Source organism: Natator depressus, chromosome 12 (assembly GCF_965152275.1).
Source record: "Natator depressus isolate rNatDep1 chromosome 12, rNatDep2.hap1, whole genome shotgun sequence".
In the NCBI taxonomy this organism is placed as follows: domain Eukaryota; kingdom Metazoa; phylum Chordata; order Testudines; family Cheloniidae; genus Natator; species Natator depressus.
The window spans coordinates 4,073,433-4,089,753 of NC_134245.1; the positions used below are offsets into that span (position 1 = coordinate 4,073,433).

General features: G+C 48.6%; 2 protein-coding genes across 6 annotated transcripts in view; both read right to left on the reverse strand.

Moving 5' to 3' along the window:
• ST3GAL2 (ST3 beta-galactoside alpha-2,3-sialyltransferase 2) overlaps positions 1-16,321 on the reverse strand; it is a 93,296-nt gene that overhangs the window by 65,216 nt on the left and 11,759 nt on the right. The gene's annotated exons all lie outside the window — the stretch shown is intronic.
• On the reverse strand, positions 9,889-11,829 carry LOC141996417 (uncharacterized). The gene is made up of 2 exons (XM_074968380.1): positions 11,036-11,829; positions 9,889-10,456 (listed from the first exon to the last, which is right to left on the reverse strand). Exons 1-2 carry the CDS (start codon positions 11,697-11,699, stop codon positions 10,398-10,400), a joined length of 723 nt encoding a protein of 240 aa, XP_074824481.1. The 5' UTR covers positions 11,700-11,829; the 3' UTR covers positions 9,889-10,397.

The following is a 16,321-nucleotide window of genomic DNA, read 5'->3' on the forward strand; positions in this document are numbered from 1 at the left end:
CTGACTAATCTAATTGCCTTCTATGACGAGATAACTGGCTCTGTGGATGAAGGGAAAGCAGTGGACGTGTTGTTCCTTGACTTTAGCAAAGCTTTCAACACGGTCTCCCACAGTATTCTTGCCAGCAAGTTAAAGAAGTATGGGCTGGATGAATGGACTATAAGGTGGATAGAAAGCTGGCTAGATTGTCGGGCTCAACGGGTAGTGATCAATGGCTCCATGTCTAGTTGGCAGCCGGTATCAAGTGGAGTGCCCCAGGGGTCGGTCCTGGGGCCGGTTTTGTTCAATATCTTCATAAATGATCTGGAGGATGGTGTGGATTGCACCCTGAGCAAGTTTGCAGATGACACTAAACTGGGAGGAGAGGTAGATACGCTGGAGGGTAGGGATAGGATACAGAGGGCCCTAGACAAATTGGAGGATTGGGCCAAAAGAAATCTGATGAGGTTCAACAAGGACAAATGCAGAGTCCTACACTTAGGACGGAAGAATCCAATGCACCGCTACAGACTAGGGACCGAATGGCTCGGCAGCAGTTCTGCAGAAAAGGACCTAGGGGTTACAGTGGACGAGAAGTTGGATATGAGTCAACAGTGTGCCCTTGTTGCCAAGAAGGCCAATGGCATTTTGGGATGTATAAGTAGGGGCATTGCCAGCAGATCGAGGGATGTGATCGTTCCCCTCTATTCGACACTGGTGAGGCCTCATTTGGAGTAGTGTGTCCAGTTTTGGGCCCCACACTACAAGAAGGATGTGAAAAAATTGGAAAGAGTCCAGCGGAGGGCAACAAAAATGATTAGGGGACTGGAACACATGACTTATGAGGAGAGGCTGAGGGAACTGGGGATGTTTAGTCTGCAGAAGAGAAGAATGAGGGGGGATTTGATAGCTGCTTTCAACTACCTGAAAGGGGGTTCCAAAGAGGATGGATCTAGACTGTTCTCAGTGGTAGCAGATGACAGAACAAGGACTAATGGTCTCAAGTTGCAGTGGGGGAGATTTAGGTTGGATATAAGGAAAAACTTTTTCACGACGAGGGTGGTGAAACACTGGAATGTGTTACCTAGGGAGGTGGTGGAATCTCCTTCCCTAGAAGTTTTTAAGGTCAGGCTTGACAAAGCCCTGGCTGGGATGATTTAGTCGGGGATCGGTCCTGCTTTGAGCAGGGGGTTGGACTAGATGACCTCCTGAGGTCCCTTCCAACCCTGATATTCTATGATTCTATGAGTAGCAGCGGCCGGGAGCCCCGGTCCCTTTTAAATTGCCTTGGTGGGCTGCAGGGCTCAGATTGGCCAGCGTGGGCGGTCCTGGAAGGGACTGATTTGTCACTTCCACCCTGGGCCCCCCCCGGGGACAGCCCTGGCCCTGGGGCCCAGAATTTCTGTCGGCAGGCCTGAAAGAATGGTCTAGGTGTGGAAGGAGGCACCAACCTAGGCAATTTCCAGCATATGGTCACATCGAAAAGAAACTGAATCATTTAGCAAAAGTCTGTAAACAGAAATCTGGGAAAACATAGAAATATATTTTTAGTTCAAAAATCAAAAATCTCAGAGAAGATAACTAATAAGGAATGCAGAGTTGCCACTACAGATGAAGAAAATTATTTCAAAATTCCCAGAAACAAGAGTCACTCTGTGAAGTACAAGGAGTATTGGACAATTACACTATCTACTAATGGGACATTTATTTCATATGCAACAGATACAGATGCACAAACTAATGAAATTTCAAAAGAAATGATACGGCTAAAGGTAAAACATGTAGTAAGAGAGCAAATATGTATTAATTTACAATTTTACAGTGGTGAAAATATTCCTGTTCTGGGTATTTCTAAATTACAGGTCATAGCTAATGACGACTACTACACAGGGGTGCTGGGACAATTTGTATAGTGGAGGTGCTGAGAACCACTGAACAGAAAAAACTACCACCCTGTAAACCCTGTAGATCAGCAGTCTGAAAATCCTGGCCATCTGCAGCCCGAGAACCTCCCCACTGTGGCCCCCGGGGCTCCAGCAAGTTTGGGGCCGGGTCTCTCCCCTGGCCCTGCCTGCTGTCCCCAGGCGCTCCGCATGTCCCCCAGGCAATTTAAAACGGCCCAAGGCCCTGCCCACCACCAGCAGCGCAGCGGTGCCTCCGCTTGCTGCCCCCGCCCCGAGCACCCCTACGGCCAATGGGAAGCTGCGGGGGCAGTGCCTGGAGGGAGAGGAAGCGCATGGAGGCCCCCTGCCCCACCCCAGAGCCGCAGGTAAGCACCGCACCCCCAGCCCTTTCCCAAACACGCCCTCCCGCCCCCAACTCCCTCCCAGAGTCTGCACCGCTTCCCCCTCCTCCGTCCCAGAGCCTGCAACCCCACTCCCTCCTCCTGCACTCCCACCCCCCTGCTCCAGCCCAGACCCCCTCTCCCACCCAAACTCCATCTCAGAGCCCAACCTCTCACCCCTTCTGCACCCAAACTCCCTCCCAGAGCCTTAGGTAGGTGGGGGGCAGAGTTTGGGGGGATGGCTTCTGGGTGACATGAGTGACATTATTGGCCCACTGGAAGGATTTGAGGACTGGCACTGGCCCAAAGGTAAATTGAGTTTGAGACCCCTACTCTGGATGATGAAAACCACTTCAAGCCAGGGGTGCAGCACCCCTAGTTCCAGCTCCACTGCTACTACAAATCTTATCTTTTCTAAAAGAGACAAGGTATTTCTGTTTTAGGTTTAGAAACATGTTTAGGGCTAAATCTAATTGTTTGAATTCAGAATCTTCAGGATTCTGAAACATTAGAAATAGAACATCAATGTAGAGTTATTCATAGGTGGTGAATTGGATTAAATGTATAAAATAAGTTAAATGAAACAAAAGAAACCAGTTATACGTGCAACTAGAAAAATACCCCTAACTTTAAGACACAGGGTGCAAAAGGAATTTGAAAGGTTAGCTAGTTAATTTAGATACAATTAAAAGAGTGGGTGAATTCATTAAGTAATAGTAGAAAAGAAAGATCGATCCTTATGTTTAGCTCCAAAAGACTTAAATAAGAATGTTAAGAGGGAACATATTAAAATACCTACCAGGGAAGAAATATTTAGACCAATGTCAGGAGCAAGATATTTTTCTTCTTTAGATGTTTTGATTGGATTTTGGCAAATACCAGTGGAGCAAGAAAGTCAATTGCTATGTACGCATGATACAAGGTTAACTAACGCATTATCTAGAGCAAAAGAAGGACTGAAACTTAAAAATAAATGTAAATTTAGAGTGCAAGAATTAAAGTTTCTAGGAGAAAAGCTGACGAGTCAGGGACTGTAGGTTGATCCACAATGGATACAAGCCATTGATAAGACTGCTTACCCAAAAGATAAGGAATCGTTGCAGACATTTTTGGTTATGATTAATTATGTGGGAAAATACATACGTAACCTAGCCCAAAAAAACCCAACAAATTTTAAGTGCTTTACTTTGTAAAAATAATCAACGGAGATGCAACTGTCAACACTAGGAATTTAAGCAGCTTAAAGAAAAGGAGTACTTGTGGCACCTTAGAGACTAACCAATTTATTTGAGCATAAGCTTTTGTGAGCTACAGCTCACTTCATCGGATGCATCCGATGTCTCTAAGGTGCCACAAGTACTCCTTTTCTTTTTGCGAATACAGACTAACATGGCGGCTACTCTGAAAAATAAGCAGCTTAAGCAACTAATAAAAACAGCTCCGACATTAAAACTATTTGATAGTAACAGATTAACGAAATTGTCTTCATATGCATCCAAACGATGCCTAGGTACAGTTCGGTTACAAAAGTGTTGTGATCTATGGAAACTAGTTGTTTATGCATCTAGAGCTATGTCAAACATGGAAAGTCCATATGCTCATATAGAAAAAGAGGCTTTAGCATTGGTTTTTGCACGCAAAAAAAATTCACATATTTATATATGGTGGTAGATCTGTAATGGCAGAAACCAAGCATGAACTATTAGTTAATATTTCAAAAGGGAACATGACAGACACACTGCCTCTGTTACAAAGATTGTTTTTTCAATTGTATTTATAGGATTTAAAATTAGAATATCAGCCAGGCAAATCATTCACTGTTGCTGATTCTCTTTTTAAAGCTTATGATGTAACCAATGTAATTTAAGAAAATGATGTGGCACACGTAGATGTACGTAAATTGTTTCCTACATCAGAAAGAATACAGGAAGAAACTGTACAAGCAACTAGACAGGATGAGAATTTACAAAGGAATATTACAGCTATTGAAAAAGGATATAATAAAAAATGTTACCGAAGCCATATAATCAATTTATTCAAGGACTTATCAGTAATTGAAGGAATTCTGTTTAAAGGAAGAGAGTAGTAATTCCTTTAGGGTTAACAAGAGAGATGTTGAAACTTATACATGAGGGAAATTTAGGCACAGAAAAATGTAAGCGTACAGCAGGAGAGGTTCTATATTGGTCACAAATTAAGCAAAACAGAGAGGATTATACAAAAGAATGTGACATATGTCAAAAACGTAGAAATGCTCAGGCTAAAAAACCAATGAAAAACCAAGAAAACTTAAGACCTTGGTTTAGAGCTATTTGAATGTAAAGGACATGCATATGTTACAGTTCTTGACTATTTTTCACATTTTCCTGAAGTATCTGCACTATAAAACACGTGTGCCAAATAAGTCATTAATAAAATACAATCATTTTTTGCCAGGCATGGCATTCCCAATACCGTAATGACTGATAATGGATCTCAATTTCACAGTCAAGAGTTTAAAAGTTTTATCATAGCATACGATTTCAAACCTATTACATCAAGTTCAGATTACCCACAATCTAATGGACTACTTGACAATAGTGTTCAAATAGTAAAAAGGTTATTAAACAAAGCTGAAAAAACTATTTATATTTTGCATTATTAAACTATAGATAATCGCCATGACAAGGTTTATCACCTGCATAGTTGTCATTTAACAGAAAGCTTAGAAACAAATTAGTTACGTTCTTTCAAGGAGGATGTAAGGAAAGGAATAAGTATAAATATCAGTCAAGGTTTGTAACAGAAGAATTACAATAGAGGATCACATAAACTACCTTATTTGAAGCCGAATGATAGAATACATATCTATAATGGAAGAAAGCAGGCTCAGAAAGCCATTGTAACAAAAAAGAGGTAGCACCTCAATCTTCTGAGGTCACGACTAATAATGGTCAAGTGTAGAGAGGAAATATCAGACATTTGCAATTCTTACCTGCAAGACTAGACTCAGAGCGCACCAAGAAAATGAAAATGAAACCATTCCTCTAAGTCAGGGATCGGCAACCTTTCAGAAGTGGTGTGCCAAGTCTTCATTTATTCACTTTAATTTAAGGTTTCGCGTGCCAGTAATACATGTTAACGTTTTTTAGAAGGTTTCTCTCTCTGTCTATATATTATATAACTAAACTATTGTCGTATATAAAGTAAACAAGGTTTTCAAAATGTTTAAGAAGCTTAATTTAAAATTAAATTAAAATGCTGATCTTACGCCGCCGGCCCGCTCAGCCTGGGGTTCCGTTCACCTAGGCCGGCAGTGGGCTGAGCGGGGCCTGCGGCCGGGACCCCGGCTGGCAAGGGGCCGGCAGCCAGAACCCCAGACCGGCAGTGCGCTGAGCGGGGCCAGAAGACTGGGACCCCAGACGCCAGAGCGGCTCAGCCCACTGCCAGTTCAGGGTTCCAGCCGCCGGCTCCTGCCAGCCAGGGTCCTGGCTGCCGGCCCCGCTCAGCCCGCTGCTAGTCTGGAGACCCGGCCCTGCCCACATAGAGTAGGTACCTACCTTCTCCCTGGTTCTAGCCCATTCTCTTCCTCTCTCTCTCTGCACTGAGCTGAGGGTGGGAGCGCACTGAGCACAGGGCTGGGGGTGAAGGAGCAGGCTGGGGGTTGGGGTGTAGGGTCTGGCCAGGAGCTAGAATGAGGAAGGGGGCTCTGGGTTGGGGCAGGAGGTTTGGGTGTGGAGTGCTTACCTGGGCAGCTCCCATTTGGTGCGAGGGGTGCAGCTGGGAATGTGGAGGGGTGGAGGGTGCAGGAGCTCCCGTTTGGTGCTCAGGGTGGGGGTGGGAATGTGCAGGGTGCAAGAGTCAGGACATGGGGTGTGAGGGAGCTGGGTATGTGTGGGGATACTGGAGTCAGGGCTGGGGTCGTGGCAGGGTGCAGGGGTCAGGGCGTGCGGGCTGGGGTTGTGGGGGTGCGCCCAGCCCCCTGCCCAGAGCGGCTCACGGCAGGGGGCTGGAGGGGATATACTCTGATTCCATCCCCCTTCCCCAAGGCCCCGTCCCCACCTTTTCTCTGCCTCCTCCCCGGAGCAGCGAGCACGCTGCGCCTCTGCTTCCCCACTCCTTCGAGCGTGCTCCGGCTCCGCTTCTCCCCCTCCCTCGCAAGGGCCATCAGCTGATGGGCGTCAGGGAGGGAGGAGGAGGAGGGGCAGGAACCCAGCACGCTGGGGGGAGAGGCGGGGGAGGGGGAGCTTGCCTGCCCTGCAGCAGCAGCTGGCAGGACCAAGCTTCTTCACCCTGCCCCGGCGGGGGTGGTGGGGGGGAGAAGAGCGGGCTGGGGCAGGCAGGATTTTTAATGGCATGCTGCTGCCTGCCGGGGTCCCAGCCTGGGTTCGGCAGTGGGCTGAGCGGGACCGGCGGCTGGGACCCGGCAGGCAGCAGCGTGCCATTAAAAAAATCGGCTCGCATGCCATAGGTTGCCAACCCCTGGTCTTAGTAATAAGAGCAACTTCAGTAATGCGGCAAATACAGAAGTTAGACAGCCCATGCATCAAAGGCGCTTTGTTAAAAGACTTATAAAAAGGTGCTAAAGTAATTCTGATTACACACACACTTTGTGCTAAAAGAAATGGAAAGGAGGTCTGGTGTTACTGTGGCTTTAAGAGAATGAACAGAGTCCCTGGGGCAGAGCTGGCTGTTTTACCTTACACTAATATTGATCAGAGTTCAAATATTCTCTCTATATATTAACTATATGTCTAATAAAGACTTATTAAATTACTAGCAATGAATTATGAAGATTAGTGGATTACTTGAATATCAAAACAACACAGAATTCACCCAAAATAAGCTAGGAAAAGAGCCTTGGGGTGGGGGAGAAAAGAAGGAGGAGATTTCCCTCCCCCCAAATCCCCTACAAGTAAGGTTTCTGACAGGCCAACAGCAGAATCACTACTGGCTATTAAGAACAAGCTGGACAGAGCGTCCCCCCCAGCATGACTCAACTCCCAGGCAGAGTTTGCAGCACTAGCAGTTATAAAACGCATGAGATCCATGCCAAGAAACATGGGCCGAGATTTTTCAGGGCACCCAAAAGGAACCTCACTTTTTAGGAAGTGCTGCGCATCCACCCCCTTTAAAAATAAGTCAGGCCTCTAAGGGTATGTCTACACTACGAAATTAGGTTGAATTTATAGAAGTTGGTTTTTTAGAAATAGATTTTAGATAGTCAATTTGTGCATGTCCCCACACAAAATGCTCTAAGTGCATTAACTCGGCGGAGCGCTTCCACAGTACCGAGGCTAGCGTCGACTTCCGGAATGTTGCACTGTGGGTAGCTATCCCACGGTTCCCGCAGTCTCCGCTGCCCATTGGAATTCTGGTTGAGATCCCAATGCCTGATAGGGCAAAAAAACATTGTCGCGGGTTCTGGGTACATGTCATCAGGCCCTCCTTCCCTCCCTCCCTCTGTGAAAGCAAAGGCAGACAATCGTTTCGCGCCTTTTTTCATGAGTTACCTGTGCAGACGCCATACCACGGCAAACATGGAGCCCGCTCAGCTCACGGTCACTGTATGTCTCCTGGGTGCCGGCAGACGTGGTACTGCATTGCTACACAGCAGCAGCAGCAACCCATTGCCTTGTGGCAGCGGACGGTACAATAGGACTGGTAGCTGTCATCGTCATGTCAGAGGTGCTCCTGGCCACGTTGGCCAGGAGCGCCTGGGCAGACATGGGTGCAGGGACTACCTTAGAAGTGACTTGACCAGGTCACTCTCTTTAGTCCTGCAGCCAGTCCTATTCTACCATCTTTTGGTGAGCAGTCAGGCAATATGGATGGCTAGCAGTCCTATTGTACCATCTTCTGCCGAGCAACCAAGAGATGTGGATGGCTTGCAGTCCTTCTGCACCGTCTGCTGCCAGCCAAAGATGTAAAAGATAGATTGAGTGGATCAAAACAAGAAATAGACCAGATTTGTTTTGTACTCATTTGCTCCCCCCTCCCTCCATGAAGTCCTGCCTGAAATACTCCTTGATGTAAAGCCACCCCCTTTGTTGATTTTAATTCTCTGTAAGCCAACCCTGTAAGCCGTGTCGTCAGTCGCCCCTCCCTCCATCAGAGCAACGACAGACAATCGTTCCGTGCTTTTTTTCTGTGCGGACACCATACCACGGCAAGCATGGAGCCCGCTCAGCTCACTTTGGCAATAAGGAGCACATTAAACACCACACGCATTATCCAGCAGTATATGCAGCACCAGAACCTGGCAGAGCGATACGGGGCGAGTAGGCGACGTCAGCGCGGTGACGTGAGTGATGAGGACATGGACACAGACTTCTCTCAAAAAATGGGCCCTGGCAATGTGGGTATCATGATGCTAATGGGGCAGGTTCATGCCGTGGAACGCCGATTCTGGGCTCGGGAAACAAGCACAGACTGGTGGGACCGCATAGTGTTGCGGGTGTGGGACGATTCCCAGTGGCTGCAAAACTTTCGCATGCGTAAGGGCACTTTCATGGAACTTTGTGACTTGCTTTCCCCTGCCCTGAAGCGCATGAATACCAAGATGAGAGCAGCCCTCCCAGTTGAGAAGCGAGTGGCAATAGCCCTGTGGAAGCTTGCAACGCCAGACAGCTACCGGTCAGTCGGGAATCAATTTGGAGCGGGCAAATCTACTGTGGGGGCTGCTGTGATGCAAGTAGCCAAAGCAATCAAAGATCTGCTGATATCAAGGGTAGTGACCCTGGGAAATGTGCAGGTCATAGTGGATGGCTTTGCTGCAATGGGATTCCCTAACTGTGGTGGGGCCATAGACGGAACCCATATCCCTATCTTGGCACCGGAGCACCAAGCCGGTGAGTACATAAACCGCAAGGGGTACTTTTCAATAGTGCTGCAAGCACTGGTGGATCACAAGGGACGTTTCACCAACATCAGTGTGGGATGGCCGGGAAAGGTACATGACACTCGCATCTTCAGGAACTCTGGTCTGTTTCAAAAGCTGCAGGAAGGGACTTTCTTCCCAGACCAGAAAATAACCGTTCGGGATGTTGAAATGCCTATAGTTATCTTTGGGGACCCAGCCTACCCCTTAATGCCATGGCTCATGACGCTGTACACAGGCAGCCTGGACAGTAGTCAGGAGCTGTTCAGCTTCAGGCTGAGCAAGTGCAGAATGGTGGTAGAATGTGCATTTGGACGTTTAAAAGCACGCTGGCACAGTTTACTGACTCGGTTAGACCTCAGCGAAACCAATATTCCCACTGTTATTACTGCTTGCTGTGCGCTCCACAATATCTGTGAGAGTAAGGGGGAGACGTTTATGGTGGGGTGGGAGATTGAGGCAAATCACCTGGCTGCTGGTTTCGCATAGCCAGACACCAGGGCAGTTAGAAGAGCACAGGAGGGCACGGTGCACATCAGAGAAGCTTTGAAAACCAGTTTCATGACTGGCCAGACTACGGTGTGAAAGTTTGTTTGTTTCTCCTTGATGAAACCCCCCGCCCCTTGGTTCACTCTTCTTCCCTGTAAGCTAACCACCCTCCCCTCCTCCCTTCGATTACCGCTTGCAGAGGCAATAAAGTCATTGTTGCTTTACATTTATGCATTCTTTATTAATTCATCACACAAATAGGGGGATAACTACCAAGGCACTCCAGGAGGGGTGGTGGAGGAGGGAAGGACAAGGCCACACAGCACTTTGAAAGTTTAAAACTTTAAAAACTTATTGAATGCCAGCCTTCTGTTGCTTGGGCAATCCTCTGGGGTGGAGTGGCTGGGTGGCCAGAGGCCCCCCCCACCGCGTTCTTCGGTGTCTGGGTGAGGAGGCTATGGAACTTGGGGAGGAGGGTGGTTGGTTATACAGGGGCTGTAGCGGCGGTCTGTGCTCCTGATGCCTTTCCTGCAGCTCAACCATACGCTGGAGCATATTAGTTTGATTCTCCAGCAGCCTCAGCATTGAATCCTGCCTCCTCTCATCACGCTGTCGCCACCTTTCAGCTTCAGCCCTCTCTTCAGCCTGCCACCTCTCCTCCCGGTCATTTTGTGCTTTCCTGCACTCTGACATTGTCTGCCTCCTCGTATTCGTCTGTGCTCTATCAGTGCGGGAGGACAGCATGAGCTCAGAGAACATTTCATTGCAAGTGCGTTTTTTTCACCCTCAAATCTTCGCTAGCCTCTGGGAAGGAGAAGATCCTGTGATCCTTGAAACACATGCAGCTGGCGGAGAAAAAAAAAGGGACAGTGGTATTTAAACAGACACATTTTATAAAAGAATGGGTACACGCTTTCACAGTAAACCTTGCTGTTAACATTACATACATAGCACATGTGCTTTTGTTCCAAGGTCGCATTTTGCCTCCCCCCAGCGTGTGGCTAGCCCCTCACCCTTCCCCGTGGCTAACAGCGGGGAACATTTCTGTTCAGCCACAGGCAAACAGCCCAGCAGGAACAGGCACCTCTGAATGTCCCCTTAAGAAAAGCACCCTATTTCAACCAGGTGACCATGAATGATATCACTCTCCTGAGGATAACACAGAGAGATAAAGAATGGATGTTGTTTGAATGCCAGCAAACATACACTGCAATGCTTTGTTCTACAATGATTCCCGAGTACGTGTTACTGGCCTGGAGTGGTAAAGTCTCCTACCATGGTGGATGGAATAAGGCTGCCCTCCCCAGAAACCTTTTGCAAAGGCTTTGGGAGTACATCCAGGAGAGCCATGAACGCCAGGGCAAATGAATCATTAAACATGCTTGCTTTTAAACCACGTATAGTATTTTAAAAGGTACACTCACCAGAGGTCCCTTCTCCGTCTGGCGGGTCCGGGAGGCAGCCTTGGGTGAGTTCGGGGGGTACTGGCTCCAAGTCCAGGGTGAGAAACAGTTCCTGGCTGTCGGGAAAACCAGTTTCTCTGCTTGCTTGCTGTGAGCTATCTACAACCTCATCATCATCTTCCTCGTCCACAAAACCTGCTTCCGTGTTGCCTCCATCTCCATTGAAGGAGTCAAACAACACGGCTGGGGTAGTGGTGGCTGAACCCCCTAAAATGGCATGCAGCTCATCATAGAAGTGGCATGTTTTAGGCTCTGACCCGAAGCGGCCGTTCGCCTCTCTGGTTTTCTGGTAGGCTTGCCTCAGCTCCTTAAGTTTCACGTGGCACTGTTTCAGGTCCCTGTTATGGCCTCTGTCCTTCATGCCCTGGGAGATTTTGACAAATTTTTTGGCATTTCGAAAACTGGAACGGAGTTCTGATAGCACGGATTCCTCTCCCCATACAGCGATCAGATCCCGTACCTCCCGTTTAATCCATGCTGGAGCTCTTTTGCGATTCTGGGACTCCATCATGGTCACCTCTGCTAATGAACTCTGCATGGTCACCTGCAGCTTGCCACAGTGGCCAAACAGGAAACTGAAATTCAAAAGTTCGCGGGCCTTTTCCTGTCTACCTGGCCAGTGCATCTGAGTTGAGAGTGCTGTCCAGAGCAGTCACAATGGAGCACTCTGGGATAGCTCTGGGAGGCCAATACCGTCCAATTGTGTCCACAGTACCCCAAATTTGACCCGGCAAGGCCGATTTCAGCGCTAATCCCCTTGTTGGTGGTCGAGTAAGGAAATCGATTTTAAGAGCCCTTTAAATCGAAAAAAAGGGCTTCGTTGTGTGGACGGGTGCACGGTTAAATCGATTTAACGCTGCTAAATTCAACCTCAACTCCTAGTGTAGACCAAGGCTTTGAGACTGTTTCGCTGTCTCCTAGACTGAATAAAGCCAGCTTGGAAGAAACTGGACTGGTCTAGAATTGGTGTTTTATTTTAACTCTCCAGCTGGCATACCTGCCCACCACCCTATACAAGGCCATGGACTCCAATCCCAATCCAGATTGGGCACTCAGTTATCCCTCCCTCTTCATGTAACACCACAGTTTAATCAGATTAGGTTTTATATGGCAGGTAAATTATGTAGCAAATAACCCAGTGTTATAGGAGGTAACAAGTCAACTATTGTGACAGCAGAAACTATATAGACAGCTGTGTCATTCTTTATACATACACATAGCAACAGCTCACCACAGCCATGAGTTAGGGGATGTGCCAGAGACAACAAGCCAGGACCATAGGGGTAGCCCCTGGTATCTGCAGAAAGAGGCAGAGGCGTCCCCCCCAGAGCTTATTCCATTCCTCAATTTCTCCCCAGAGCCGTTAGAGGTAGGAATGAGCAGTCCCAGATCACATAGTGGCGTTCTAGGGGTCTGACTTCACTGCACAGTGTTCTGTTGCGTGAGAGCAGCCCCACTGTGAACCCCATGAATCCCGGCATGGATGCCACAGCTTAAGTGTGGAACTAGGACTTTTAGGGGCCTAGCCCATGATTCTTTGCAGCAGGCTGAGCTGCTCTGATTTTTCCCAGTGCATTGTGGGACAATTTGTCCATCCTTTCTGGGCACAGGGGGGGCGGAATTCTGGGAAGGCACTGGAAGACTAGGGCGCTCGCCAGTGTCCACACTGCAGAGTGGTCACATTAGCAGCTGACGAGTTGCACTCACTTAGCCTACTACCCCTGCCAAGACAGCCACCGCACTCAAACGGAGGGGCTGTGTCCGCGGACGGGACTCAGGTTATAACTCTGCAGTGAAGACAAGCCTGAGACAGGAAGTGGATGCTGTGTCAGACTTCATTCTCCCCATGACGATCAATTCCCTTTTCTCCTTTGGTGCCGGCTGTGCTTGGCAGGACTGGGGGCTACCTAATTAGGGCCTGCTAAGCTCCCCATTCATTCTTCATCACAAGACCCTGCATGATCTGTGCAGGCAGCTACAGAGCAATGCGTAAGGGGGTGGGGGGAGAGATAAAGAGTTATAGTAAAATCCCATCATGTGACAGATCAGCAATGGCTCAGACAGCTCCCAGGCTAGGAAAAAACAGATATAGGTCACACTGGAGCAGAGACTCCCTCCCTCCCTGCCACGGCAAATACCTACAGCCACTGGGATTTAGCTCTGTGGTGAACTGAATCTGAAGGGGCATCCGTACAAACAGGAGAAGGAACAGGTTTGTCATCAGTGAGTCATAAGGAACCCGGCCAGGAGAACAAGGACGGACAGACAGACAGACGCTCCTACTGAGGATTTCTCAAGCAGCCTTGAGGGCAACCTCCCCTGCCCCCCATATAAACAACAGCAGGCTGGGTGAGCAGCGCCTGCCCCATCTCAGTGGTTCACACTCCGAGTCGGACAGACAGGAAAACAAGAGAATAGACCCCCCCAGCCCGAGGAAACGGTGACTGCGCTGGCTTTACCTAGCCATTTTCAGAGGTCATGGCTGTTGCCTCTGCTGACTAAAATAGCTCCCTCCATGTCCCCAGTGATGGGAAACTGGCTGGATTTCAGAGGGCAGCCTCTGGGCTGCAGGAAGCGCAACACAGGGGAACCCCTGGATTCACCCCAGTAGCATCAGGCAGCTCGGCACTGGTCTGACTCCAAGCCCAGATACCAATAGGCACTACCTAAGTGGGGGGAGGTGGGGGGGGGTAGTAGTTGGTGGCAGCACACGCATGCGCCGCTCTCTGCTGGGGAACAAGGGACGGCCAATTCCTGCCATTGGAGTTCACATGGTGGCAACTGACCAGCTAGGCCAGGGCTCCTGAACTCCCCCGTCACTGCTCCCTCGTGGTGCCCCTCATGGCCCTGTTCGATTGTACGTCCCATTGGGCTAGGTCCAGCCTCGTGGGGGCAGGGAGCTTCCTCCCAGAGAGGATCCCACCACCCACATGCAAGCACAAAGCCTCGTGTCATGGGCTAGAAAAACTCGCCCCCATCCCCAACTTCTCACTGTCCTACAGGAATCCTCTGATGGCAAAGAGAACAAGAGCAGCATAGCCACTGGGAGCAAGTTACGCGTCTTGTAGTATCCTCTTGTCTAACCAATCACTCCTAGACCCGAGAAGGGGTAGAATCTCACCAGACCACACTCTCAAAAGAAAGAACAGGAGCTAGCCTGAGACCCAGCTTCAATCATAAGAATGGCCATAGTGGGTCAGACCAAAGGTCCACCTAGCCCAGCATCCTGTCTTCCAAAAGTGGCCAGTGCCAGGTGCTTCAGAGGGAATGACCAGAACAGGGAATCATCAAGTGATCCATCCCGTCGCTCATTCCCAGCTTCTGGCAAACAGAAGCTGCTCTGCCACAAGACTTCCTTAGGCAAGTCACTTAGTCTGTGCCTCAGTTTCCTCATCTGGGCAAGGGGGATAATAGCACGCTCCTCCTCCCAGGCAGGTTGTGAGGATACATGCTCTGAGGAGGTACATATACTACAGTGAGTAGAGACTCATTGGAACTTCCTGCTGCAGACTCTGCAACGGGCAAGGAGATGTGATACCAGTGCTACCGAGATCAGCCAGCAGGAGGCAGTGTGAGAAGCCATCAACTCATGCCGCTTCCCCATTCCTTAACATATAGATCTCCGCTAGGAACGTGTGGCAAGATCTGTCCCTACGAATTTCCCCTAACTGCAAGCTCAGCTGGGAAAAGTGAGCGGGAGCTCATGCAGAATAACCGAACAAACAGTGATGGGGAAGGGTACGAAAAGGAGACGGAGGGAATTAGTCCAAACAAAGAGGCCTCAAGGATCATGTTATGATCACGCTGGTAAACAAGAGAAATGTGGGACCAAAAATCAATGGCCCAAAACTGGTGTGTCAGAAATTAGGCCTAATTGGTGGCAAAATAACGAGGGGATGGGCTATTCCACCCACCTCTCCCTTTTGGGATCCTTAAAAAAAAAAAAAGGACTGTTTTGGGGGGAAGCTGCCTACCATGACACTGGCTGGCTGCAAGATGACAGAAGGGGAAGGAGCGCACTTCCAGGACTGTCACCCCCAGTCTCCTGGAACCCTGGATTTTCTTCATCCTAATCCTGAGAGATGTCCAACCAGACCAGGCCAGAGAGAGAGGGAGCCAGAGGACAAATAGGATTTAGCCAGAGCCGGTGGAGGTTGCAGCCACCACCTGGTACGTGAGACGTTAACACAGACACCTCCTCCCAGCATGTCCTTTTCCTTCCCCACCTTGTTTCTTCTCTTTCCTGTTGCCTTCAGTCTAATAAGAGTTGGGCTTAGCCAGCCAAGACTGTAATTTTGCAACACTGCTGTAAGTCTGTGACCAGAAAGCCCAATACCTAGACAAGTTTGCCAGGTCTGTGTGTGGCTGATCTGCCCATGGGCTGAACCTGTGTTTCTCCAGCAGCCAGGTTGCAAACGAGAGTCAACCCCAGAGACAGAAGCTGCATTTTCTTTCCTTCACTGTTCTTTCCTTTCCTTTTGCGTGTGTGTGTTTGTCTTGCAGGAAATGGGATCGGACTTTATCCAGCCCATCTCAACTTTTTCTCTTTCCCCAAAATCATCATCATCTTTGAAATCACCTAAGATGGTCAAACGAGGGTTTTTCCTTCTAAAGACTCTCTCCAGCTAAAAGAAACAAGGGAGGATGTTAAAATGGAAGCCTGACTTAATACCTTACATTGCAAACGCTTTGTTTTTCCTTTTTTAGTATCTAATAAGAACGGTCACACTGGGTCAGATGAAAGGTCCATCTAGCCCAGTATTCTGTCTTCCGGTAGCCAGTGCCAGGTTAAATGGATGTTTAATGGTGCGTTCGCCTTATAAGCAAGCTGGCATCTCTGGATACCAAACCTCATTTAAAGCTGTTTGACATTGCCTACTTGCCTCTTTGGGTCTTTTATTGCATCTTGATTAATACAAGTGAGCCCAGAGAGCAGGTCCAGGATTAGAGTTCATAAAAGGGAGGGACTGGTGGCTTGCACGGGTGTCTGGCTTCCAAGGGGAAGTCTGAAAGGAAAGCAAACCCCTGCTTGAACCAGGGGCTGCTTCGGGAGAGCCGAACATCACGCAACTTGCAGTGCATGATGGGAAGCAGAGCCAAGGCAGAGTGACTGCTGTACTGCCAACCCCAAATGTTCAAAAATCACAAGACTGGCTTTAAAAATCCAGAGATTATGTACAAATAATAGATTTGGGGTTCTTTTTATTTACCTTTTGAGCCATTAGGTTCAAAATGTGACCTCTTTCT

What these genes read in the sequence shown, in the direction of transcription:
- LOC141996417 (XM_074968380.1), bottom strand. Translation starts at nt 11,699, where the DNA reads ATGCACTGGCCAGGTAGACAGGAAAAGGCCCGCGAACTTTTGAATTTC. An exon ending in AGACGGAGAAGGGACCTCTG is followed by an intron (nt 10,457 to 11,035) that starts GTGAGTGTACCT and finishes TTTCTCCGCCAG; the next exon opens with CTGCATGTGTTTCAAGGATC.